Raw genomic sequence first — 26,946 nt, 5'->3', positions numbered from 1 at the left:
AAGGAAGGTTAAAGTAGCTATTAAAAACTAGTATTCACTGTTCATTTGTAGCATGCATAGCACACTTCATTGTTTAGAGATATAGAGAATTTTAGAGTTTTTTTTAATTTTATTTGTTTATAAAATAAGAAATTTATAGTGTATTAAAAAATGAGTATAGAGAGTAGATGGCAACTGCTTCCGGGTCCTCGGCCTCTCATGGGTTTTCAAAGCGACTTAGGACGGGCCTCCCACTCATTGCATGCGACAAGTGTTGTGATGAGACGAAGATTGTGATGGAGTACCGAGTGAAGAAGGAGGGTCCCAACAAGGGTCGCATTTTCTACAAGTGTCCAGATCGCAATGTGAGTTATTTTATCATATTTAATGACTATGGTTAGTTTATACCTATTTTTCATGATGGTTGTGATTAAATTTTTAATTTTCTGTTTTAATTTTAGTGGGATGACACTGGATGTTCAGGCTTCTACTAGGAGGAAGAGTATGTTGAACTCGTGCAAAAATATCTTGCACAACAGGCAGATATGACGGCTAATGAGGCAGTGATCCAGCCGAAGAAGCCCAAAGATGTTGAATAAACGGGGGATCTGTCTGTTTTAGTTGGGATTGGTCGCGAAATCCTTGTGCTGCTGAAGTGCATTTTAGCTTTAGTGTTTTTAGTGGTAGTTGGGATTATCTATATTGTAGCGATGATTTCTTAAATTTATAGCTTTTGTGGTGGTATGCATGTTGTATAATTAACTAATTATGTTCTAGGTTTTAATACGGTATTTATGTCATGTAATGCAAATGAGTCGGCATTGGATGTACAATGCTGATCGTCGCTCCCAAGAGTTCATGGACAGCGTGCATTCTTTGTTACGTGCGGCCGAGGTAAACAAACGCGATGGTTTCATGTGCTGCCCATGTGTCGTATGTAAGAATACGGTGGAATATCCTTGCTCAATGACTCTTCATTCACACTTGTTCAAGTCGGGTTTCATGCCAAACTATATTTGTTGGACGAAGCACGGAGAAACCGGCGTTGTAATGGAAGAAGGTGAAGAAGAACAATGGGACGACAATGATATTATTTCCGATGGTGAGTGCTTCAATGATACTGCAATGGGAGAAGCTGAAGAAGAGGTAGCCGCAGAAGATGAGTCTGCTGATGATCTTTGTCAGGTCATTCGTGACGCACAAAGAGAATGTGAAAGTAAAAAGGAGAAGATCAAGTTCGAGCGGATGCTAGAAGATCACAAGAAATTGTTGTACCCAACTTGTGATGCAGGGCAGAAAAAGTTGGGAACCACACTAGAATTGCTATAATGGAAGACAAAGAATGGTGTATCTGACAAGGGATTTGGAGAGTTACTAAAAATCCAAAAGAAGATGCTTCCGAAGGACAATGAATTGCCCGCCACTACCTACGAAGCAAAACAAGTTGTCTGTCCTATGGGGCTAGAAATCGAGAAGATACATGCATGTCCTAATGACTGCATCCTCTACCGTGGCAAAGAGTATGAGAAATTGGATGCATGCCTGGTATGCCATGCATCGCGGTATAAGATCAGGCGAGATGACCCTGGTGATGTTGAGGGCGAACGTCCGTGGAAGAAAATCTCTACCAAGGTTATGTGGTATGCTCCTATAATACCATGTTTGAAACGTCTGTTCAGAAATAAAGAACATGCAAAATTGTTGCGATGGCACAAAGAAGACTATAAGGTAGACAATATGTTAAGACACCCTGCTGATGGGTCCCAGTGGAGAGCAATCGACAGAGAATTCCCGGAGTTTGCAAATGACGCAAGAAACTTAAGGTTTGCTTTAAGTACAGATGGTATCAATCCTTTTGGAGAGTAGAACAGTAGTCATAGCACTTGGCCTGTTACTCTAAGTATCTACAACCTTGCTCCTTGGTTATGCATGAAGCGGAAGTTCATTATGATGCATGTGCTCATCCAAGGCCCGAAGCAACCTGGCAATGACATCGATGTGTACCTGAGACCACTTATTGACGAACTTCTCATTTTGTGGAATAAAGAAGGTGTACGTGTGTAGGATGAGTACAAACAGGAACACTTTGATCTGCGAGCATTGTTGTTTGTAACAATCAATGATTGGCCTGCTCTAAGTAATCTTTTAGGACAGTCAAACAAGGGATATAATGCATGCACACACTGCTTCGGTGATATTAGAGGTGTATTCTTGAAAAAATGTCGAAAGGTCGTGTACCTTGGCCATCGTCGATTTCTTCCTGCAAATCACCCCGTAAGAAAGAAAGACAAGCATTTTAAAGGGAAGGCAGACCACCTGACCAAGCCTCGCAACCAAACCGGTGAGGATGTACTCGATATGGTCAATGATGTGAAAGTCGTTTTTGGAAAAGGACATGGCAGCCAACCTGTTCCGAACGACGCTAACGGTCACGCACCCATGTGGAAGAAGTCCATATTTTGGGAGCTACCCTATTGGCAAGTCTTAGAGGTCCATAGCTCGATCGACGTGATGCACCTGACGAAGAATCTTTGTGTGAACCTGCTAGGCTTCATGGGTGTGTATGGAAAGCCTAAAGACACATTTGAAGCACGATAGGACCTGCGTTGTTTGAGAGAAAGAGACAACCTGCATCCAGAGAAGACAGATGATGGACACCATTACTTACGTCCTGCCAGCTACACTCTAAGCAAAGAGGAGAAGGAAATCATGTTTGAATGCTTAAACAACATCAAGGTACCATCTGGATTCTCCTCGAATATAAAGGGTATTATAAATGTGCCAGAGAAGAAATTCTGTAACTTAAAGTCCCATGACTATCACGTTCTCTTGACGCAATTACTTCTAGTTGCATTAAGAGGAATTCTACCTCCAAATGTACGTCTAGCCACCGTGAAGCTATGTGCATTCCTCAATGCAATTTCTCAGAAGGCAATTGATCCAACTGATCTAGCTAAACTACAGAATGATGTGGTTCAATGTCTCGTCAGCTTTGAGTTGGTGTTCCCTCCTTCCTTCTTTGATATCATGACACACCTCCTAGTTTACCTAGTCAAGGAGATTTTCATTCTTGGTCCCGTGTTCCTACACAACATGTTCCCCTTAGAGAGATTCATGGGAGTCCTGAAGAAATATGTTCACAACCGTGCTCGCCCAGAAGGAAGCATCGCCAAGGGCTATGGAACAAAAGAGGTCATTGAGTTCTGTGTTGACTTTATTCCCGACCTTGACTCGATTGGTGTTCCTGAATCGAGACATGAGGGGAGACTAAGCGAAAAGGGGACACTAGGGAGAAAAACATATATTGGTACGGAGGATGATCATTTCAATAAAGCGCACTACACAGTTCTACAGAACTCCTCTTTGGTAGATCCGTATATTGAGACACACAAGGATCTCTTACGATCCGAGTTTCCAGGGAAGACTAAAGCTTGGATTACGCGTAAGCACATGGAAACTTTCGGCGGTTGGTTGCAAAAAAAATGTCAAGGTGATGAGAGCATCCATGAGCAACTGTATTTATTGGCTATGCAACCATCATGGCATATCGTCACATACAAAGGGTATGAGATAAATGGGAACATATTCTACATAGTAGCCCAAGATAAAAGGAGTACCAACCAAATAGTGGTGTCCGCATAGATGCCACAGACCCGAATGGGAATAAGCAGACATATTATGGCCGCATAGATGAAATATGGGAACTAGAATATGCACCTACTTTGAAGATCCCATTGTTCAAGTGCCAATGGGTCAAGGTGATCGGAGGCGGGGTAACAGTAGACAACGAGTATGGAATGACAACAGTAGACCTTAGTAATATTGGATACAAAGACGAACCATTCGTCCTTGCCAAGGATGTGAATCAGGTGTTCTATATCAATGATATGTCTACCAAACCAAAAAGAGGGAAAAACGATAATGACTCAACCAAAGAGCCAAAGCGCCACATAGTTCTTTCAGAGAAAAGAGTCATCATGGGAATTGAGGACAAGTCGGACATGTCAGAAGATTATGAAAAGGATGACCGAATTCCGCCCTTCAAAGTGAACAAAGACCCTAGCATCTTGGTAAATGATGAGGACACTCCATGGTTACGACGCGATCATAACCAAGGGACATACATAAAGAAGAAGTTCACTGCTATGCCCACTTGATGATATAGTGATTTAATGTAGTGTGTGTTTGAGATATTATGTAATAATTGTGAATTCAGATGTTTATTATGTCGTGTTTCAAATTAAATCAATGTTTGATTTGGTGGGATTTCTCTCTCGAAAAGTTAAATTAGGATATTGAGTGATGAAAAATTAAAATATTAACGTTAAAATGATGTGAAAACAAATTTCCTGTCAAAAACCAATAGTTTAATAATTTTAATTAAATACTACATTTTTGCATTAACGAAATAATAAATATTAGTTACATTATGTTTTATAATTATAACAAAAAATAAAAAAAGTTTGGTTATATATTTTTCCTATGTGCAATAAAGAAAAAGAAAATCCATATTTTTAACAAAATAATTTTATGCCTTTTATTTAATTTACTATGTATTTAACAAGACTATTGCATTTCTATTAAAAAAATTTGCTCAAAACAGGCGGGAAACGAAACTGCAGCCCACCTGGGAGTAAAGGTGGGCTGCAGTTTCGTGGCCCGCCAAAAAAACCTTTGCTCCCGGTGCGTGTTACCAACCGGGAGTAAAGGTATACCTTTACTCCCGATTGGTAACACGCACCGGGAGCAAAGGATCTTTACTCCCGGCTGGTGGCTGGCACCGGGAGTAAATCTCCCTGGTATATAACTGCCAGTGCCTGGCGCAGATCAATCCCCTCCTCTTCTTCCTCGTCGAACACCGCCGCCCTTTCTCTCTTCTTCCTTGCGCCGCTGCCGATTCGTCTTCCCCTACGCATCAGCCCGCCGCCGTGACACCGGAGCCCACGCCTCGCCTCGTGCGGCCCTCCACCTCATGTGCCCGTGTGGCCCTCCGCCACCGACGACCTCGTGCGGCCCTCCACCACGCGCGCCCGTGCGGCCCTCCACCGCCGACGACCTCACGCCGACGACCGATGTGAGTTCTCTCGGCTTTCTCTCTCCTAGTGCCTAGGGTTTCGCCATTCAGCGGCCAGTCGCAGTATGGGCATGGCGGGGTCACATGGCCGGCCGTGACGAGGATGATGGCGCGGTGCCATGGCTTGCTCGTGGCTATGGAGTTTCGCAATTGGTTTCACCATTCAGTGGCCAGTCGCAGTATGGGCATGGCGGGGTCGCATGGCCGGCCATGGCGAGGATGATGGCGCGGTGCCGTGGCTTGCTCGTGGCTATGGAGTTTCGCAATTTTTTTTATTTTTTTGCCGGTTTGCAATTCTATATATTGACGTTTGTACTGTGTTTTGCAAAAAGAAAAATAACATGTGGACATGAATGCATGATATATAATATACTCCTTTTGATCACAGCCCTGGCCCGACGCGCGGGCCACACCCTCCAGCGCATTGACCGCAGCCCCGGCCCGGGCCGCTCCACGCCGACGCCCTCCACCGCACCGACACCGCCCCGACCCGCCTCACGTCGTCGTCGTCAGCACGCCGGCCCGCCTCACGTCGTCGTCGTCAGCACACCGGCCACCGCGCCGACATGTATATATACGTCATTTGTATTCATATGCATGTATATATACGTCGCGGAGCACTGCCGCCCTCGTTCGCCCATGCGTTTCTATGTATACGGCGGAGCACCGCCGCCCTCGTTCACCCATGTGTACAAACATATATACGGCGGAGTGGAGCACCACCACTCTCGTCACACCGCCCTCTCTCGCAGTCTAGTCGATCAACATTCGTATTATCGTTATCGTTAACGCTAAACAATCACACTAGGGCAAATTGCGTCGGTGACTAGGGCGAACCGCGTTGTTGATATCACCGACGTGGTTCGCCCTAGTCACCGACGCAATTCGCCCTCGGCCGTTTATGTATAGCCCTAATTCGCCCTAGTACCAACGCAGTTCGCCCTAGTGTGGCGAATTGCGTCCGTGACTGAGGGGCAAGATTTAATAATGCATATTGTTCGTAGATTTTATGCATGTAAGAAAAGATTTGACGTACTATATATTAGTTTTTTTTTGAAGCTAGATGGCCGACCCGAGAAACATGGATGAGGAGGAGTTGATGATGAATTTGATCAACACTGGCACTCAAGTTGCCGGCGATGATGGTGCTAAAAATAACGTGCAAGTGGATGCAGATGACGGGAGTTAGTACTTAGCTCTTGAACAAAATGAGCAACAACATATTGGCCAAGTATATATTTTTTATTATTAGCTATATATATTATCATATGTCTTATATGTGCTCATGACATTAAAAATAATGTTTATGTTTTGTAGCCCTCTGGATCGACATGAACAACTACAACGAAGAGTAAAAATGTCCGAGGTCCCAAAAAGCCATTGGAGGGCCGCTTCATCATCTCGGAGTTCAATGTGGATACAGGCGAACCGGGGGGGGGGCAAATAAAACGAAATTCGTGCACCACTGTGGTTACCTTGTATGGGACCGGCTCCCGATCAGTACCCACGAATGGAAGAAGAAGACCAATGCTCCTCATATCAGTTTTGTCTCCGATCGTGACAAGACGTTAATTTGGAAAGATGTCTTGGTACATTTCACGCTCCCAACAGATGGTTATGATGATATAATAGATGGTGATGAATTGAAGGAGCGAGTTAGGGATTGGACAATGAAGAAGATGGCCACCCTAGTTTCAGACTTGGAAGAAACACCTATACACGACGTATGTCAAGAAGAACATAGCACCAGAATTCACTGTCCCAAGCCTGATCTCAAAGCAGAGGCCCTATTGGGATGAGTTTGTACAGTACAAGACGTCGGAAGAGGGTGTGAGTCGGGTGATAAAGAACCAACGTAATGCCCAACAGAAGACATACCACCATAACTTGGGATTAGGTGGCTACCCTGACTGCCATTAAGAAGTGGAACAAAATGGAAGTAGACCTTCTTGCAAGGGTATCACACCAGAATCACTCGAGTGGGGAGAGCATGCAAAGAATTGGTTTTTCGCTCATGGGGGAACACTGGAGCAGGAGACAGGGAAGTGCGTTTATGGCGCAAGACTACAAGAAGCAGCAGAAAGATTGTTTTATGCTCAGAGAGCTACTGCTAGTGGTGCGTTCAGGCCCAACAGAGAGAAGGATGAACTGACATACGCCATCGGGACTATTGAACATGGTGGCCGAACTAGAGGCAAAGGAAGTGTCTCGTGGGAGCATGGATTCCCTCAGGACAGACCTTCCTACAGAAGCCGCTAGAGAAAGAAGGAAGAAGAGGCACAGCGGCTCCAGAGGTTGGAGGAAGCGGTGCGTGAAGCACAGGAGCGGGAAAAAAACCTTGAAGTGAGAATGTAGGAGGAAATCAGAAGGCAAGTGCAAATAGCAGTGAGTGCAAGCAAGCAGGCATCAGAGCCAGGAATCAACATTAGCCAATCTGTTCAGTTGAAAAGCAGCTGCGCTTCCACGGAGATACCAAATCAAGGGGACACAGGACTGCGCTTCCCTGTGGATGACGTCACTGAACCTTATACATCGTGTGAGCTACACATTTCGAAGGGGAATTCCACAATCAAGGTGGCTATCGGTCTTGTTAATCCTATCGACCGAACCAAGACACCAAGGATTCATGGGAATATAATCCAAGAAGGATATGCTACCATCTCGGTAGATAAAGCTAAAAAAGGTTTTAGTGATTTGCCTCTTGACATTCCTAGAGGTGATAACGAGAAGACTCTAGGAGAAGCAGAGAAGACATTCATTCTATGGCGCAAGCGCTACATCATCATTCCCAGGATGTCGCCTCCACCTCCTCCTGAACTACCTCACCATAGGTGCGGATGAAAACACTACATCATTAATTTATATTGGCTTAAATAATTAATAATCTGCTCATAATAATATGTCATTCCTTTTTTTGTAGCAGATCCTCCCCCAACCTAAATTCAATTGTTCAATCGCCAGATCATCATAGTGCTCTGTACGATGACAATGTGTTGGAAGGCGAGGCTGCATCCACACCATCTCCAAGGAGGTCTCCAACGCCGCAGCCGCCACCTCCAAGGAGGTCTCCAACGCCGCTGCCACCACCTCCAAGGAGGTCTCCAACGCCTCCCCCGCCCCCGCCTACCAAGAAGCCAAGTACTAGCAAGAGGCTAGCCCCGCAAACGAAGAACCAGTTCCCGCCGGCAAAGAAAGCCACCGTGAAACCAAGGGCTATTCCCAAAATAATATCTGAAGAGAAGGAAGAAGTAATGATGCATATAAAAAAGATATGTCCAGATTCTATGACAAACTTAAAAAGGATCAAGAAGCAAGGAGAAACCCGGAGAAACCGTACTTCTTCGTAGCTCCAGACTATTCTAAGAAAAAAGGTAGCTTCTTACCAGCAACAACAGCGGGAATCTCGTAAGCCGTCCAAATCAACGTTAACGGACTATGACCGCACTCTCACCAAGTCAATTGAGGCGGCACAGAAAAAGAAGCGGGCAAGGGAAAGGAGTTGCACAACTCGGACAACAATCGCACCAATCAGTCCCCCCTCTAGTTGTTGGTAATGAATATGGTTCGAATTTAGGATTAATGCATCAGGCAAACATACCTCCGGATGTCGATTTGGATCACCTTGGTGAATTTATTGAAGAGACTGGTCTCGACCTTTACCAGATGTTTGGTGATGGAAACATTGAGAGTGCGGCAGGAGGTTGATATTTGGAAGAAAAAATTTGTACTAGGCCAGAGTCTATACAACCCTCAAGCCTTAGGTGATCTGGGGACTGCAAATATACCTACTAAACAAGTGGTACATGCAGGCATCTACCGGTGGAGACTTCTGTGTTGGTGTCAGAATTAGAGACGAACATTGGTTCCGTGGCGATGATGTTATGTATGTTGACTTTGTAGAATTTCATCAACTATGCCACCTGACCTCTCTGGACAAAGTTATCATTAGCTGCTATTGCCTGTAAGTAATAATTCTTTCGATCTATTATTAAACTCATCATATGTGTGTATATGCATATAAATTATCCTAACAAGTACTATATATATGTAGATTTACAATGACAGAGCGCAGAAAGGAAGGCTGCAATGAAATTGGTTTTGTTGATCCCCATATAGTATTCAAAGACCCAGTTACTCCAAAGCCTAATTGGAAGTCTGAGTCAGAGAGTAACCTCATGAACTTCTTAGTGAACCAACGCCACAAGAAGGATATACTCTTTCCCTACAACTTCAAGTGAGTGTTAATAATGTCGATCATCCTTAATGGCTCATATGTTGATTCTAGTTAATTAATGAGTGTTATGCGTTATATCCTATAAACTCATGCAGCAATCACTGGATATTGATGGACATCGATCTGGTGAAAAGTCACTTGATAATCTATGACTCGATGAGAAAACCACAACAAGACTACCAAGATACGATAGATATTATCTAGAGGTAATTTCGGTATCTCTAGCAACTATATATACACACAAACATGATGATTAACTATATCTGATGACGTGGCAAATTTTTTATGGGGCAGTGTTTGGAAAACCTTTATTGAGAAGCAACACATGGGAAAATGCAAAGCGCCACTGAATGTAATCCCTTTGAAAGTAAGTCCCCTAAATCGCATCATCTTTATTAATTAAACATATAGCTTTCACCGGATCACCAGATTGGATGACAAATCTTTTTCTCATAAAGTGGTGTCTAAGGCAGGAACAGGGGAACAACTACTGTGGTTACTATGTTTGCAAGTTTATCAAGGAGGTCTCCCAAAGAACTCATACAGAGAGACTCAAAGTACGTTAAAAATACACTATATATTCATTTAATTATTATTATTGATTGTGTTACTATGTATTTATATATATATGTAAAGAGGTCTCTGTAGGAGTTCTTTGGGAGACCTCCTTGATATATATATATGTATGTATGTACATATATTAATTTATTTTCCTTTAATTCAAACCTGTAGGCTCGATGGTTGGAGGAAAATGTCATACGACAAGACCAAATCAAAGCAATTCAAGAGTCTATAGCCGGATTTTTTAATGACTAGGTCATCGATTCCAAGGGCGAGTTCTACTTCGACCCAACACTGCCATGGAAGCCAAGCTAGAGGATGAGAGGAAACTTGTTATATCACAACAACTGTAATGCAATCTTTTGTAATATATGCACATAAAATAATATAATGTAAAATACACATATGCATGCATGCATGTAAATATATATATGATGCATGCATGCATGCATATATATATATATATATTTATTTATTTCTATGCTTGAATTGTGTGATTTAATACGTTCATTGTGCTTGAACCGAAACATACTATACGCACGTATAAATGTATTATTAGCAGCGTACCATATGACTTCGAAAACCTATTTTGAAAAGAAAACAAAAAAATGAAAAGAAAAGAAAAAAGAAAAAAAAAACCTTTAATCCCGGTTCGTATTACCAACCGGGACTAAAGGGTGCCGGCCTCGTGGCATGTCAGGAGGCACCTTTAGTCCCGGTTGGTGTTACCCACCCAGTTCCTGACCCGGGACTAAAGGACCCCCTTTAGTCCCGGATGCTTGCTCCCGGGTGGGGAACCGGGACTAGAGAGGGTTTCCCACCGGGAGTAAAGGCCGTCTCTGTACCAGTGTGTAGATACTTCATCATTCGGGATGTGTCCCACAAGTTTTGGATTATCATGGCATTCACATATAATTAATTTAGGGTGAGAAACGAACTAACTTAGATGATGATTAAAACACGTACCATTGGATACAATTTGCATAGTTATTCATCATGGTTGGTACAAAACTTGTTAAACAGTCTTAACTGCATCGTGTGTAATTGTAGGTGTCCTTTTCTAACTTAAACATTTATAGTCGTGCACTCCCCCTGTTTTATATAAGGTACTCAGGCGGTTCATTTTTTTTTTTTGGCATGGTCGAACAAAACAGAAACATAAATGACCATAAGTTCTCAAAAAAACAATCATATATTGTCATCTTTTGGGCGGATGTCTGATTTGCAGTTGCTTTAGTATATGCAGTGTTGTCCTCGTTGATGGAGTTCTAATAACTAGGTAGTTCCTATATCAAGTTAAAGGCTGGTTTTCTTTGTAATGCTAGATTCTTGAAAAAAAAAAGATTAGAGTTGTCGCCTCTTATATGTCATGTTCTTATTTTTACCTTTGTCCAAAGGAATCCTAAGGCTACGCTGAGACTAGTTTTTGTAGAACCCTTGGTTATGAGAAAGAGGAAGCTGGACGAAAATCATGATTCGAGGGGGTGTTCAGGATGTGCATGGAAAAGTTAGCACTTTTTTGTTACTTCTTTTGTTCCAAATTATTGGGAATTTAGTTTCATCCACTACTACACAAACGTTTATGGAGGCGGGCGTTTTTGATTTTCCGCGGCGGGCAAAGCCGTCCGCCGCGGCCTAGAGGCCACGGTAAATCGTGGCTTAACCGCGGCGGGCGGCTTTGCCCGCCGCGGTTAACCGATTTACCACGGCGGGCGATGTAACGTGCCCGCTGCGGTAAACATACTTTTACCACGGCGGTCACGTTGAACCGCCCGCCGCGGTAAATTATTTTACCGCGGCGGACACAGTACAGAGCCCGCCGCGGTTATGTTCGTTAGCCGTGGCGGGCATTATTATTTGCCCGCCTCGGTAAATTTTTTCCTGAATTAAAAAAAATACAGCAGCCATATAATTAAATTCAAATTCAAATTCAAATTCAAATCACATCCAGATTTCACAAATTAAACTTAAAAAGTATGCAGGCATTACACATGAGATAATATACATATATATACATTCACTTAGTCGTTCTTGTCATTGTTAATTCATTACATTTACATATTAAAGTCGTTATACATGCCCTAAGGAGTAATCTTGCCCAAGTGGTGGGGGTGCAGGTTCTTCTTCGCGAGTGCGCTGAACTTGGCGCTCTTTGCCTTTGCTTCTTCTGTTGTTCTTTGTTTGCAGAACTCTTCCCAGTGATGTTCCTTCACCATAGTGTATTTGACACAGGGTGACTTGCCTAGCTTCAGGTAGTACCTGGTCAGCATGGACTTGAAGTTTCTAAAGGCTCTTCCTGCCACGTGCATGACCCACTCCCTGCACTTGTCTAGATCGGCGTCCTCGGGATAATGGAAGCTCCTCGTCACCTCACCCCAGATATGTGTCTTGTAGTCGACCGGGACATTGTTCCACTCCGCCCAAGTGATCTCCACCTTGTCCTTGACTATACATGCCACCTGGTTGCTGAACTTGGCAAGGACCGTGGGTGGCGACAACGGGTTTCCCTCTGGTCCCACCTCATGGATCACATGGACTTCGCCGTGGATTTCCCTCCGGTGCCTCCCGTGTTCCCCCCTTCTCAGCTTTGTCCTCTGACCACTAGACTTGCCTGAAGTGGTTGGAGATGGAGCGGGGGGTTCTTTGTCACTGACTTCTTCCTCCTCGAAATTCAATTCTCGAGGCACCACCGGCATCTGTTCAGGGTTTGGAGACCGCGCACTTTCAACTTCGTCGTCCCTCGGTTGGTAGGTCGGATCATCATCGTCCTCTGTACGACGTTTCTTTGTTGGCCTAGGGGTCACGGACACTTGGCTCTCGAGGCTAGTTGATGATGATGCACTAGGGGTAGGGTCGCGCCATTCGCTTATCGGTTCCTCCGCCATTGGAAAGCTACAATGAATACATATTTCAGTTGTATAGACACAGTTATAGAGTAGTAAAGTAGAGTAGTACTAGAGTAGTAAAGTAGTAGTAGTTGGCTCAGATTTGCCCCATTGTCATCACATCGCTTTTAAACTGGTTGCTTGTATCTGGTATACAAGCCATCCTAGTTTAGCGGGGGCACTCGATCATCATCGCCGCTGCCTCAGCATAAAAGGGTTCACATCATTGCATATGCCACTGCCTCAGCAATAAGTTTAAAAGTTCATCATTGCATATGCCAAAAAAGGAAGCAGCCCCATTAAATAAAAACCTTTCACAAATCAAAAACAGGAGCAGCAGTAGTAGAATAGTAGTATAGGAGGGAGTAGAGGAGTAGAGGAGGGAGTAGTAGTAGGCAGTAGTAGTATACTAGTAGTAGTATACTACTAGAAAGTAGTAGGCAGTAGTAGTAGTATACTAGTAGTAGTACAGGAGGAAGTAGAGGTAGGCAGTAGTAGTAGTATATACTAGTACTAAAGGAGGGAGTGACCAATTCATCTCAAAATTCTCACAAATTATATCAAATTTGGCAAAATTGCAGCAGAGTGACCAATTCATCTCAAAATTCTCACAAATTTAGCTCAGAATTAGTTTAAAGGCAAGGTGCATCATAGGCAGTGGAATATGCTCAGAATTTTGTCATAAATTTCTTTGGCATCATAGGCAGCAAAAAGAATTGAATTCAAATGCTACGGTTCACCAAAAGCATCATAGATCAGTAGTATAGCAGTTCAAAATTCACCAAGTGTAGTACTGCTTTGTTCAGTTGAATTCAGAGTAGCAGCAGCAGTAGTAAGACAACAGTGGTAGAGAGAAATAGGTAATACAAGTACCATTTTGCATCAAGTAGTAGAGTACTAGTAAGGGGATAAGTAGTAGCTAGCCATCTCAAAAAACTTTCACAAATCAAAAAATTTGCATCAAGCTATAGAGTGTAGGCAGTAGACAGTAGAGTGTAGGTAGTAGAGTGCAGGCAGTGGATTAATGGGCATAATGGCAATTGGCAATGCCAAACTGCCAATGACAAGCAAGAGAGGCAATGCCAAACTGCCAATGACAAGCATGGAATATTAGTGTACTGAATTTCATAGCAGTATTGAAATTTCAGTCTTGTATTTTTGTATGACACTATCAGAATTTTGATAACAAATTGCAAGCATTTTGTGCACAACAGATTGAGTGAAGATTCCTTTCTATTGCTACCTTTTCTAGTTCATAGTACTTTTGATAATTGATTCCTTTTTGCTGTGTTCTTGTAACTTAATTAAGTTCTCAAACCTGAAATTTAATAAAGCTCTAAATATTAGACGGTTAGAACAAGTGATGACATTATTACCTCACCTTTTTTAACTACTGTGATTCACCCCTCCAGTTTTTTTAACAGAGTTTTGATCCATTACAAGGATTTGAATACTAGGATTGTTAGCACTAGGATTTCATGCCTAGGATTGTGATGGCTGTTAGTGAAAAACTAGAAAATTCCATAATATACATGTAAAAATTGGGCATATTGTTCTTCAGGGCGCATTATAAGTTCCAGTAGATGAATCTTATCTTTTGTTATTGCATCTAATGAATGATTATCAGTTTTAATACCCTGAATTGGCGCAATGGTGCTTTGGCATTGGAACACAAAAAATGTGATGACTTTGCCTCCACGTTTTCTGTCATTTCTCATCCTCCTGTGTTACTATCAAATTGTAGACGCATATAGCTGGAGGACAGACACCACCTTTCAATTTCTTCCTATTTTAGATTGATGATTGTTTCTATCAAATTGGTTAATTTATTTTCTGAGGATTAGGTTCTACCAATAGCAGAACTGGTTGATTTGTCTATGCCAGAATATGTTTTTTTAAGGGGGGTGAAGTCCAGCAAGGAAGAGTTGTGAACTTGGGAATAGGGGTGTCCATGGGCACCCTTAGATGGAGAGTAGGCAGTTATATATTATTTGGATAGCATTTTAAATGTTCAGCTCAAGCAGTTTTTTGAACATTTCGTGTGTTATGTGATAGACTCTCTTTTTTGCTGGAACTAAGTCTTTCTAAATCATTGCAGATAAATTCACAAGCCAAATGGATTAGGTTCCAATCGATTAACAAACTTAAATTTTTTTCTGAATCAACTAAACAACAGTTGGAATTGGAAATTAAGGAGTAAGACAGGAGAGAAATGTACCAAATTGTAGGTTGCAGCTGTACCAGAGCAGACGAATAGGAGTGCAACCTTGAAGGCCCGACCGCAGGAACGGAGCTCCGGCCACCAGCCTGCGCCCTACAAGCCGTGGGTGGTGGCGCAAGACAGCCGGGGCCCGGGGGCGGTGCAGCACGCCGCCGCTGCTCTGCCTACACCTTTCCGGCGGTGACGCCGGCCGGGCTACGTGAGCACGGCCGTGGGCGAGAAGGGAGCACTCGAGATGGTGGCGGCGGTAGGATCCAGTCACTGCGAGGTGCTAGGGTTCCGGTGAGCAGCCGAGTCGAGAGACTCGAGAGCACGGGGGCGGGGCGCGGGCAAGGGAGAGGAGGACGGGGGCGCGGACCGGGCACGGGGAGGAGAACGGGGGCGGGGGTCGGTGCGCGGAGGAGCTCAATCGGCGGTGGAGCCCGGCGGCGGCGGCGTGAGATTTTGGCAGCCCTTCGGGGTAAAACTGAACCGCGCGAAAGACCGCCGAGATGTAGAGGGTGGGGACGGCTTATATAGGATGCGATTAACCGCGGCGGGCAACGTAACAGCCCGCCGCGGGAAATATTTAACGCGGCGGTCTGTTAAACTGCCCGCCGCGGTTAATATATTAACCGCGGCGGGCGCTGTTATATGCCCGCCGCGGTAAAGAGTCTATACTAACATAATTCATTAGCTAATTCATTAGCTATATTCATTAGTCTATACTTTTGAGGTCCCTTGGCTTTTTATTACTTGACTTTTGTAGCACACTTAAGAATCTTATCCTCTTTTATAGAGTATGCATATAGAGTATCTGGGATTGTTACATATAGAGTCTCTAGGATACATTATTATATATATGTCTGTGGGATACGTATAGAGTCCACTACATTATTACATATATATATATGTCTCTGGGATACATAAATCATTTTGGTGCAGGTGCTTTCACCGTCCTCTTCTCACCATCGGGGCGGGCCCACGGCATCATCCCTTTGATCTGCCCCGATAGTGAGAAGAGACCGGGGTAATCGGTGATGGTGACAAAGATGATTGCTTTTAGTGTGAACTTCTCCTTGCGGGATGCATCCACCATCTGGACCCCAACATCAAATAGTATCTTCATTTCCTCCATGAACGGCTCCAGGAACACATCTATATCGTTGCCGGGCTGCTTCGGTCCGGAGATAAGCATGGTCAGCATAAGGTACCTACGCTTCTGACATAGATGGGGAGGTAGGTTGTACATGGTGAGCACAACGGGCCAAGTGCTGTGCGAGCTGCTAAGCTCACCGAACGGGTTCATCCCGTTGGTACTTAGCGCGAACCTAACATGCCTGGGCTCCTTGCCAAACTCCGGGTAGGCCTCGTCGAAATCCTTCCACTGCTTGCCATCGGATGGGTGCCGTAGCTTGCCATCGTCGTTCAGGCGGTCAGCAGATGCATGCCAGGACATGAGCTTGGCATCGTCCGGGTTCCCGAATATTGCACGCAGGCGATCGGTCACGGGCAGGTACCACACCGACAGTGCTGGACTTTTCCTGTGCGTGTAACCCTCTTCTTCATCGTCCTGCTGAGCCAAGATCTGTTTGGCCACACTGCTCTTCTTTGCCCCCTTCTTGTTCTTCTTCCGACCACCCCGCAAGTCTCCCTCGTCTTCTGCATCCACGCGACAACCAGCATTTTTCTTGTACCGACTAAAGCCACAGTGCGGACAACTCGTCAAATTCTCATACTCATTGCCCCGATACAGGATGCAGTGGTTAGGGCATGCATCAAACTTTCTAAGCTTCATCGCCACTGGCCGGATCAGCTTCTTGGCCCGATAAGTATTGGCGGGCACCTTGTTAGCCGTTGGGTACGTGGTGGCAAGGTAGCTTAACAACTCATTGAAGCTAGTGTCAGACCAACCATGACGAGCCTTCAACATCAACATATGGAGGTTAAAACGGAGCGCCGTGCAGTCCTTTGGACAATCGCCGCCGTCCTTATAGAGAGGATCAACTGCCGCCTGTTTCAACTCTCTGAAATTCTCCAACCACTTTGGGCAACCCAACACAACGTCGTCTTCATCGAAGTGTTTGACTAGATCTTCAACAAGCTGCACATCCTCGGGTTGGCTCACAGTATCCTGACCATCAACACCGTCGCCGGCTTCGTCGGCCATGTCTTGCATTACATCATCCACCGTGATGTAATCACGACAACTGTTGTCACTGTCGGCTGGCGCAGCTGCTGCGGAAGGATCTTTATTCACCGGTGGTGCTGTCGTCATCGGCGTCGAAGAGGTAACTCCAGATGCAGCGCCACTCGCACCAACTCTTTCGCCGTGAAATGTCCAGACTGTGTAGCCCTCGATGAAACCATACATGATCAAATGAGTTTGCACCTCGCTGTCTCGGTGGGCTTTCAGGTTCTTGCAACGAGAACATGGACATATGGTTGTCATCCGCTTCAGTCTCTCACGGTGAGCTTTACCAGCCGCAATAAACTTCCTTAATTCAAAGAGGTACCGCGGATCATTCACTCTATCGATCCGGTACATCCATTCCGATCTATCCATCGTATCTGCGAACATTATCCATCACAATCAACATTAAATAAAGAAGAATTAGGAGAAATTGATGATTTTTACGTCCAAAATCATGAAAAAGAGAGGAAATGACGATGTGAAAGATGAAGCATGCATCTATGATGAATCTAAAGTTAAAGAAATACATAACATCATTTTTTTCATTAAAATTGATCTAGATCTAGATCTAGATCTAAAGAGAACTCTAGGTGATGGAAATAAAGAGAGAGGATGGAAGGAGAGAGGGAGAGCCTTTATGAACCTCTTATGATGTCCTCCTCCCTCAAATCCAAGCCCTTCAACTCAAATCAAAAGTTTCCTCAAATTTTAGGGCAAAGCCTCCCCCCATGAGTTTTGAGAGAGGAAGACCCGTGGAGAAGGAGGGTCCGAGGGCTGTATATGTACAGGCTTTACCGCGGCGGGCAACATAAAACGCCCGCCTCGGTAAATCAAGTCTTTACCGCGGCGGGCAGTTTAAAGCGCCCGCTATGGTAAACCGTATTAACCGCGGCGGGCTATTCATACCGCCCGCCGCGGTAAATAACGATTTTCTGCGGCGGGCAGGTAAGGTGGCCCGCCGCGGTAAACCAATTTCCCGCAACGGGCGCCCCGGTGGCCGGCCTCGCTGGCCGGCCACCGGTTAACCGTGGCGGGCAAAAAAGGTGCCCGCCACGGAGCGTGTTTTGGCCACGCTGCGCAAATTCATTCCTGTAGTAGTGATCCTAAATGGAACCAATCTAATTTTGATTAAGTTCGTTGAAAAGTACACCAACATATACAACATTGAATTAGTTACATTATCATATCATGGGATAGACGAAAGTTAGGAGTGACACATATGCCTTGCACTAGTGCAAAACAGCCAAGCATCAAAAGAAAGCTAACCAACTAATAATTAAGATACCTTCAGTTTGTAACCATAGATACTTTCCGGGGGATTTTAGCTTTCTTGTAGATACTTCGTTCATCATGTAATCCCACATGTTTTGGGTCATTGGATCAACTCATCAAAACTTGCTAAATTAATTAAACTATATATATATAATGGCATGCCACCTAATTAATTTAGAGAGAGAAATGAACTAACCTAGCTGTACTACGCAAAAAACACCTTTAGATACACACTTGCATGCATACGTATTCATCATGCATTCATGCTTTCTACACAACTTGTACAACTGTCTTAACTGCATCGTGTATATATAACTGTAGGTGTCCTTTGCTAACTTCTTAAATAATTACAGCCAAATTTCAAAAAAAAAAAAAATCACAGCCGCACGCTCTCTCTCCCCCCTCTCCTTTTATATAGCGTAGTACTCGGGCGGGTTCATAGGGGCAAGCAAAGCTGTAGAGATACTAAAGAGAGGGCGCCAGGGCAAAGAGAAAGATGAGGCAGCAGCAGCAGCCAAGGTCGGCGAGCAGGTTCAAGACGATTTGTGTCTTCTGCGGCAGCAGGCAAGGCAAGAGGACGAGCTACCACGACGCCGCCATTGCCCTTGCCCAACAGTTGGTAATATAATTCTAGTTTAGTCGTCTGTATATGGAGTACGTGTTTATCCGATCCGGCCGTTTCATTTGAGTACGCCACGAGCAAGCTAAGCATGCCTGCGCCGTGTGCAGCACTAGCATTATTTTCACATGCATCATCCACGTCGTCGACGACGACGGCTCTCGGTCGGCACAACAATTCAATCCGAAGGAGCGCGCCTTGAGTAGTGCAAGTAGCAGCTTGTTGCCAAAACACCTGCCGCCTGCCGGTGCCGGACGATGTCAACCAGCATGCACGCAGAGATGCTGCGCGTGCTCGCGTGCATGCGGTAGGAGTAGTAGTACAGCAGAGTGCTCACTTTGGAGCTGAGTCACACTCACTGACAGGAGGAAATAAATACACTGGTCTCAGCTGATGAACATCCTGTACGACGTGATGCCATTGGATTAGCTTCAGCTGTTTTGAATGAAGGCGGAAAAAAATATACAACACTGCATGCAAATAACAAAAGCTAACTAAAAATGAGCAGGGTTATTAATTTTTCATAATATAAATAAAAGGATTTCGCTAGCTTCTGAGGTGGTGGACGCATGCAATGCAATGCAGGTGTCGAGAGGCATCGACCTGGTGTATGGCGGCGGCGGCATAGGTCTCATGGGGCTCGTCTCGCAGGCCGTCCACCGCGGCGGCGGGCGCGTCGTCGGGTACGTGCATGCGCACGCCCACACACACCAGTACAATATATCGTGTGTTGTGCTAATCTAGTAGCTAATCGAGTAGTGTTCGTGCATCCTTTTTCGTCTTCCTGCAGAGTGATTCCCAGGACTCTGATGGCCACTCCTGAGGTATATCTATCTATTTGCATTACGTGATGCATGCATAGGCATATAGCCAGCATATATAGAATTTGCTTCTGCCGTCCTGCGGCGCACACCACACAAGAGCTTTTTTTTTCTTCTTATGATGCTGCTGTCTGCTGCCTTTTCTTCCGCGCGTCGTCAGATAATCGGAGAGACGGCGGGGGAGGTGATTGCGGTGGCGGACATGCACCAAAGGAAGGCAGAGATGGCGAGGCAATCTGATGCCTTCATAGCCCTGCCTGGTGAGTAGGAATATATACAATATATATATCGTGCGTCCAAATGATAGTATGATTCGATACTGATTAACCAAATTATATCGGGGAGGTGGTCATGATTCATGAATCCCCGCAACGTTGCGCCTTACTGACCAAGACAGTTTTTTTTAGTACTATGCGCGTGTTCAGTTCCACTCAAAATTCCAAAAAGTGCTACAGTACCTATCACATCGAATATTTGCGGCCCGTGCATGGAGCATTAAATATAGACGAAAAAAAACTAATTGCACAGTTTGGTGGGAAATTGCGAGACGAACGTTTTGAGCCTAATTAGTCCATGTTTGAACACTAATTGCCAAATAAAAACGAAAATGCTACAGTGGCCCAAAATTCCAACTTTCTGGAACTAAACACGCTCTATGTAGGACTGATGACTCTTCTTCTGACATTAATGCAAGCACAATAAAACGTGCCGTGCTGCCGGCCGGATGGACGACCACACGTATAGTACATAGCAACAAATTAAATAAACCTGCCTGCATTCATGCATGTATATGCTGGTCCATGCATAAAATGGTCATCAGAACTATAGTACTAGCTCTCTGACGTGCGTACATGGCTGAACTAATCCTGAGGACCGTTTTTTTTTCAGGAGGATATGGAACACTGGAGGAGCTGCTTGAGATGATCACATGGGCGCAGTTAGGCATCCACTGTAAGCCGGTAATTAATTAATCATAACGATATGCTGAGGCATGTATCCACACACACACGATGAGTATAGCTAGAGTACTAGCTAGATATGTATGTGCCTCGACGATCTATCACTCTGTTTGCTTGGCTTATAAGCCGTACTTTTTCAGCCAACAAATAGTATTTTTCTCTCACAACAAATCAGCCAACAGTGCTTTCAGTCATGGCTTATCAACCAGCGAACATGGCATATACATATATCGGCTTCTCGAGCTCTCTCGTACCGTCTTCATCAGGTTGGATTGCTGAACGTTGATGGCTACTACGCCTCCCTGCTGGCGTTCATCGACCAGGCCGTGGAGGACGGGTTCATCAGCCCCAGTGCTCGCCGCATCGTCGTCCAGGCTCCCACGGCGCAAGAACTCATGGACAAACTTGAGGTATATATGCCTGCTAGTACTAGTAGGCACGCTAATTAATAAATCTTTCAGTCTGCAGATTATATTATATGCCTGCTGCTTCTGCATCATCACTAACTATACATATATATATTATTAGGAATACGTCCCGTACTACGACAGAGTTGCCTCCGGGCTCAACTGGGAGGCGAGGGTCGTCGTCGTCAAGGATGCAGGGGCTGCTGATTCAGGGACGATCAGCGTTTCAGGCATACGAAGTTCGCATGCAGGTCGCCATGATTAGTAACTTGTTAGATCGCTCAGAATGCTGTGTTTGTGCGGATGTATGGTTAATTAATGTATTGTAGTCGTATACTCGTAGTAGTAGCAGCATTTCATATTTTCATTTGAATTAGTTCGGTAGCTTAAAAATCAAAGTAGTATATGGTGTTGTAGTGGTAAGAGCTTTAATTGGGTTTTATTATTAGTCAACGCTTTTTTATGGAAGTCAATTATCGGTTCTCACGATCAAAATCCAAAGCTACTGTAGAGATCACAAGAGCTATATATCAAGTAAGCTACCCAAAATACATTATAGCAATCGCAATGTATATGGGCTGAGTAGTCCATTTAGGCAGCTTTTGTATCAGTGGAGACTATAGTTATTTGCCCTGTTTGCTTGGTTGATAAGCCATGACTGAAAGTACTGTTGGCTGATTTGTTGTGAGAGAAAAATCACTACGCCAGATCTTAACATCACTGTCGGTTCAAAAACCCCTTCAGTGTCGGATTTTAAACACGTAGTGGTATACCGGCAGTGATGTGGAATTGACATCACTGCCGGTTCTTATAAACCGACAGTGATGTGAACCAGCAGTGATGTAGTTTCTAGGAAAGCCAAAAAAATCATTGAAAAAATAGGGATTTTTTTTAATACCAGGAGAGGCCCCACTGAACAGCCACACGGTCGCGCATCGCAAGTCACAAGTCAAGCGATTTTTTGCCCGAAAAACGCGTGCTTCGCGGCCACCGGCGCTCGAACCCATATCGTCCTGCTTCACGTCTTCGGCCCCTAACCACTCCACCTGCAAGCTATTTGTGTACAAATGAGATTTTCGTCCTAGGCATTTTATGTCCATCTAATTTTAAAATAAATATTTGGGACCCTAAACGAATTCAAATGAAAAAGTTGCCACCCACAAAGTTTTATAACTTTTCGAGATCTACAACTTTCATTTTGGTAGTTTCTCCATCCGAGGTCGTTTACAAAATTTAAATTTTAAATTTGAGAAATTCAAACGTAGTTTTCCATGACAAGATAATTTCAAATCAAAAAGTTATCAACTACGAAGTTTCATAACTTTTTGAGATCTACAAATTTCGTTTTTGTTGTTTGTCCATCCCACGTCGTTTAAAAAATTCAAATTTTAAATTTTTAAAATTCAAACGTAGCTTTCCTTGAGAAGATGGTTTCAAATCAAAAAGTTGTCAACTACAATGTTTCATAACTTTTTGGGATGTACAACTTTCATTTTAGTAGTTTCTCCATCCGATGTCGTTTATAAAATTTAAATTTCAAATTTTAGAAATTCAAACGTAATTTTCCTTGACAAGATGATTTCAAATCAAAAAGTTGTCAACTATAGAGTTTCATAACTTTCTGAGATCTACAACTTCTATTTTGGTCATTTGATCATTTATTCATCCGACGTAGTGGTAGTAACATTATTCACAAATGTTACATATCATTCTTGTTGTTTATGAAACTATAAGAGAGATATGTAAATTTTATAAAGAATGTTATTACCACTTTATCGGATCAAGAAATGACCAAAATAAAAGTTGTAGATCTTGATAAGTTCTACAACTTCTATGTTCATGATTTTTTCAGCTGAAATCATTTAGTGTTCGAAAATGACGTTTGAAGTTGCCATTTTTTGAAATTCAAATTCAAATAAATAAAACACAGTCACATGAAAAGATGGATAAAATAATAGCGGTAAGAACACAATAAATTGATAGAGAATGATTTTAGACATTTTTAGAAAAAAAAATCATCAAATTTAAAGTTAGTATGAGGGAGAAAGACTAGTTACAAGTTTTAGTCAGAGATTAAAAAGAGAAATAAGAGTTATTCAATAATTTTAAATTTTAATTTTAAATAGTATTTTCAAGTAGTAAATGATCTCAAATGAAAAAGTTTTCAACTACAAAGTTGCATAACTTTTCGAGATCTACAACTTTTATTTTGGGCGTTTCTCCATGTGGGACCGTTTGAAAAAATTAAATTTTAAATTTGAGAAATCAAACGTAATTTTCATTAGATAGATTATTTCAAATGAAAATATTTGGACATCCAAACGATCTTAAATTAAAAAAGTTTAAACTACAAAGTTGTAGATCTCGTTGAGTACTACAACTTTGATATAAAGTTCGTCTTCATCGGACATCATACGAGAAACTTATGAAGTTTTCTGGTAGCATATCACTGTCGGTTCTAGCCACGAACTGACAGTGATAGTATCAGTATCGGTTTTTGGCTAAAACCGCAGTGATGACCCAATATCACTGTCGGTTTTTGGCTAAAACCGACAGTGATATGAACCGACAGTGAATACCCAAATATCAGTGTCGGTTGGTCCTATTACTGCCGGTTTTAGTCAAAAACCGGCAGTAATGGTCTATCACTGTCTATCACTGCCGGTTTTTTAAAATTCGGCAGTGATGAGGCCGGCAATGATGTCTAATTCTGTAGCAGTGAATACTGTTCGTTGACTGAAAAAGTATGGCTTATAAACCAAACCAAACGAACAGAGCGATTGTTGTTGCCATAACGTTGGACCTTTGGTTGTAGAATAAAATATTTATTTTTTCCACCTTCATCTCTCTCTCAAACCCATGGTCACAGCAGCCATAGGTGCCAGAGGCAAGGGAGAGAGAGTAAGGAGACAGAAAAAATATTTGTTTATTTCTTATGGGCAGTCCATAAGGACTATGGATATCTCTAGTTATGCACTGCTCTATAAACTATATCTACTATGTTTTAGCTAGGTGGTAGACAATATTTTAATGTCTATGGACTACTTTTCTGAAACACTGTGGTTGCTCTTATATCATATCACTCTCTAAATCCCACCATGTCGTATAAAAACAAATACAATACAAGTCACCCATTTATTTCACACTTCCTTCATTCCAAAATATAAGTCAGTCTGACTTTTCTAGATACATAGTAAAAGCATTTTCTAGATACAAGTCGCATCTAGGAATATCTAGAAAAATCTCATAATTCTCAAAACGTTATAATCGATGTCAAAATACATTTTGAAAACTTTCCACAATGAAAACACGAGATGCAACCAACTTGAATGCATAGTATGAACGCATTCATCATTAAATTTATGTTCCATTCATGTTCCTTGCGTCTCATTTTTTTTTGTTGTGGAAAAACAAGCAAAACATATTTATTTAGATATAGATATGGATTATATAATGGTTTTACTGTTTTCTACATCTTGATATTTTCCTATTTTTCTAGAGCTAATCTTAAATTTTCAAGCTTATAGGTATTTTTATGAGATTTGGATATTGTATTTGGATTTGTTGTATCATAATCTCTAGTATTTTAGAAGCTTATAGATTTCTTTTTATAAAAAAAGCTTATCATGTATTTACATATTTTTTTACCTATCAGTCCTTGTTTAGGGCGTGTTTGGCATGGCTCTGAAGCTGAACTCCAGCGACTCCAGCTAATTTTCCAGCCAAACACCCCAGCTCTAAAACTCCACGAAGCTACCAACCCCATGGAGCTGTAGTGCAAATGGGGGTGTAGCTCTAAAACTCCACGAAGCTACCAACCCCATGGAGCTGTAGTGCAAATGGGGGTGTAGTTTTGGAGCACCTCTTTTGTAGCTCCAAAACCATCCAATATAAACCTCCTCACGGAGTTGGTGGGTAATTACCCACCAATACCACTGGTTACACAGAAAACGGTTCGTTCTTTCTATTCTCCGTCTCCTTCCCGACGCAACCCCTTGGCAGGAGCACAGAAAACGGTACCGCACGGACGTGCCTGGCCCTGGCAGGAGCATGCCATCCCACACCCGACCTCGTTCCACCCGTCCTCGCTGCCGTGCCTCCGGTCCTGGATCGCCCGCGCGTGTCGCTCCCGTCGCACCGCGCTCATGCTCTACGCCGGCGACGTCTCCAGGCCGTCCAGGCCCAACATCCGGGGCGCCATCCTCGCCGAGTGCGCCAACCGCACGTCGGCTGTGTGCACCGTCGTCGACTGCTCCACCGCCGCGTGCGGGCTCAACCCCATGGCGTACATGCGGCCCATGCTCAAGGCTAACTTCTGCCTGCAGCTACCTAGGGACTCGCTGTCCCGTCGCTCTACGTTCGACGCCATCGTCGCCGGATGCACCCCGGTCTTCTTCGAGCACGCCGCCGCCAGGATGCACTATGGCTGGCACCTGCCCCGTGGGAGGAGCGGCTTGGTCCAACGCTCACGACGGCCAAGCACTGGCCTCGAGACCCAGCCGTGTGCCACCGCTTGGTCGCCTGCAGCCGCTGGGAGCGAGGTGCGACCCGTGTCGGCCGCCGCTAGCCCACGCCGCCACCGCACCGTCCTGCTCTCATCCCAGTCGCCGCTGACCCGCGCCGCCACAGCCCCATCCTGCTCTCAACCGGCCAGCACCGCCACGTCTCGTGCGAAGCTCCACCGGATTCAAGGGCAACCGGCATTCTAACGAAGAAGAAGATAGGGGGGAGAGGCTGACATGTAGGGACGTGAGTTGGGGGTAACAATGGCAATTCATCCTAAAAGTTGTCTTTTTGGAGCTGAAGGTACCCTCCCAACCAAACACCTCTATCAGACAGTTCCAACTCCACCCAGAGCTGGCTCCACCTGGAGTTCTAGAGTGGAGCAGCTCCACCCAGAGTTGGAGCCATGCCAAACACCCCCTTAGATGGGCTAGGACTAAAGATAGTTGGCTAACAATTAGCCTTATGCATCAAACAAGCCCTAGGTATCGATATAAATAGGAAAAAGTCCATTTTACCTCCCTAAATTATCCTTAAAGTGTAGTTTTCCTCTTCGAACTTCAAAACCAGGTAAACCACCTGTAACACCCTCGGTGTTACGCCTTAAACCAACTACTAAACAATGTCACGAGCATCGTGTTTGTGTAATAATGCATGTGATAGAAGGTGTTGATAAATTTCTTGTAGCCTCAAATAATCAATAAAAATGTTAAATCAATGTTGATGCAATAGCTCATGTATATCAAGTAGGGTTTAAAACCAATTTTTATTAAGCAAAAATACTATAGAACATCTGTGTGATACTTAAATAAAGTTGGAAGTGCAAACTTTGTTGATGACAATGAAACACTTGCTGTTAAAAAATAATATTGCTTAGTAATATTTTCAATAGCTTAGAAATGCAATTTGAAATAGAGTTCAACTCAAAAAAAACTTAGAAAATTTCAAGCTTGTGTACAGCTGGACATTGCTAAGTTTAACAATTTATTTAGAGAGATTGGATTAGAGGGTGATGCGGTGTTTTAGCTCGGTGGAGCAGCCTCATGTATCAGTTTGATCGTGGTGAAGTCGGTTTCGGTTTAGAGGCAATGATTTAGTGGTAGTCGCTGCTTTAAAATCCGTACACAGCACGTTCTCGGGCTAGCCCTCTGAGCTGGGCGCGGTCACCAGGCCATAGGGGCATGCCGTCGTAGTGTTGGCGCGCTCTGCATGCGCATGCGCGCTATCGCACTTGGCCG

General features: G+C 43.8%; 1 protein-coding gene across 1 annotated transcript; it reads left to right on the top strand.

The window, feature by feature from the left end:
• Positions 1–18,895: 18,895 nt before the first annotated feature.
• On the top strand, positions 18,896–21,470 carry LOC136537188 (probable cytokinin riboside 5'-monophosphate phosphoribohydrolase LOGL3). The gene is made up of 7 exons (XM_066529241.1): positions 18,896–19,018; positions 19,604–19,701; positions 19,809–19,842; positions 20,000–20,099; positions 20,728–20,798; positions 21,065–21,208; positions 21,327–21,470. The coding sequence occupies exons 1-7, from the start codon at positions 18,896–18,898 to the stop codon at positions 21,468–21,470; spliced, it is 714 nt and encodes a 237-aa protein (XP_066385338.1).
• Positions 21,471–26,946: the final 5,476 nt, after the last annotated feature.

Source organism: Miscanthus floridulus, chromosome 2, assembly GCF_019320115.1.
Source record: "Miscanthus floridulus cultivar M001 chromosome 2, ASM1932011v1, whole genome shotgun sequence".
Classification (NCBI taxonomy): domain Eukaryota; kingdom Viridiplantae; phylum Streptophyta; class Magnoliopsida; order Poales; family Poaceae; genus Miscanthus; species Miscanthus floridulus.
This window is presented reverse-complemented; position numbering and strand designations above follow the sequence as displayed.

What these genes read in the sequence shown, in the direction of transcription:
- LOC136537188 (XM_066529241.1), top strand. Translation starts at nt 18,896, where the DNA reads ATGAGGCAGCAGCAGCAGCCAAGGTCGGCGAGCAGGTTCAAGACGATT. An exon ending in GGCGGCGGGCGCGTCGTCGG is followed by an intron (nt 19,702 to 19,808) that starts GTACGTGCATGC and finishes GTCTTCCTGCAG; the next exon opens with AGTGATTCCCAGGACTCTGA. An exon ending in CTCTGATGGCCACTCCTGAG is followed by an intron (nt 19,843 to 19,999) that starts GTATATCTATCT and finishes GCGCGTCGTCAG; the next exon opens with ATAATCGGAGAGACGGCGGG.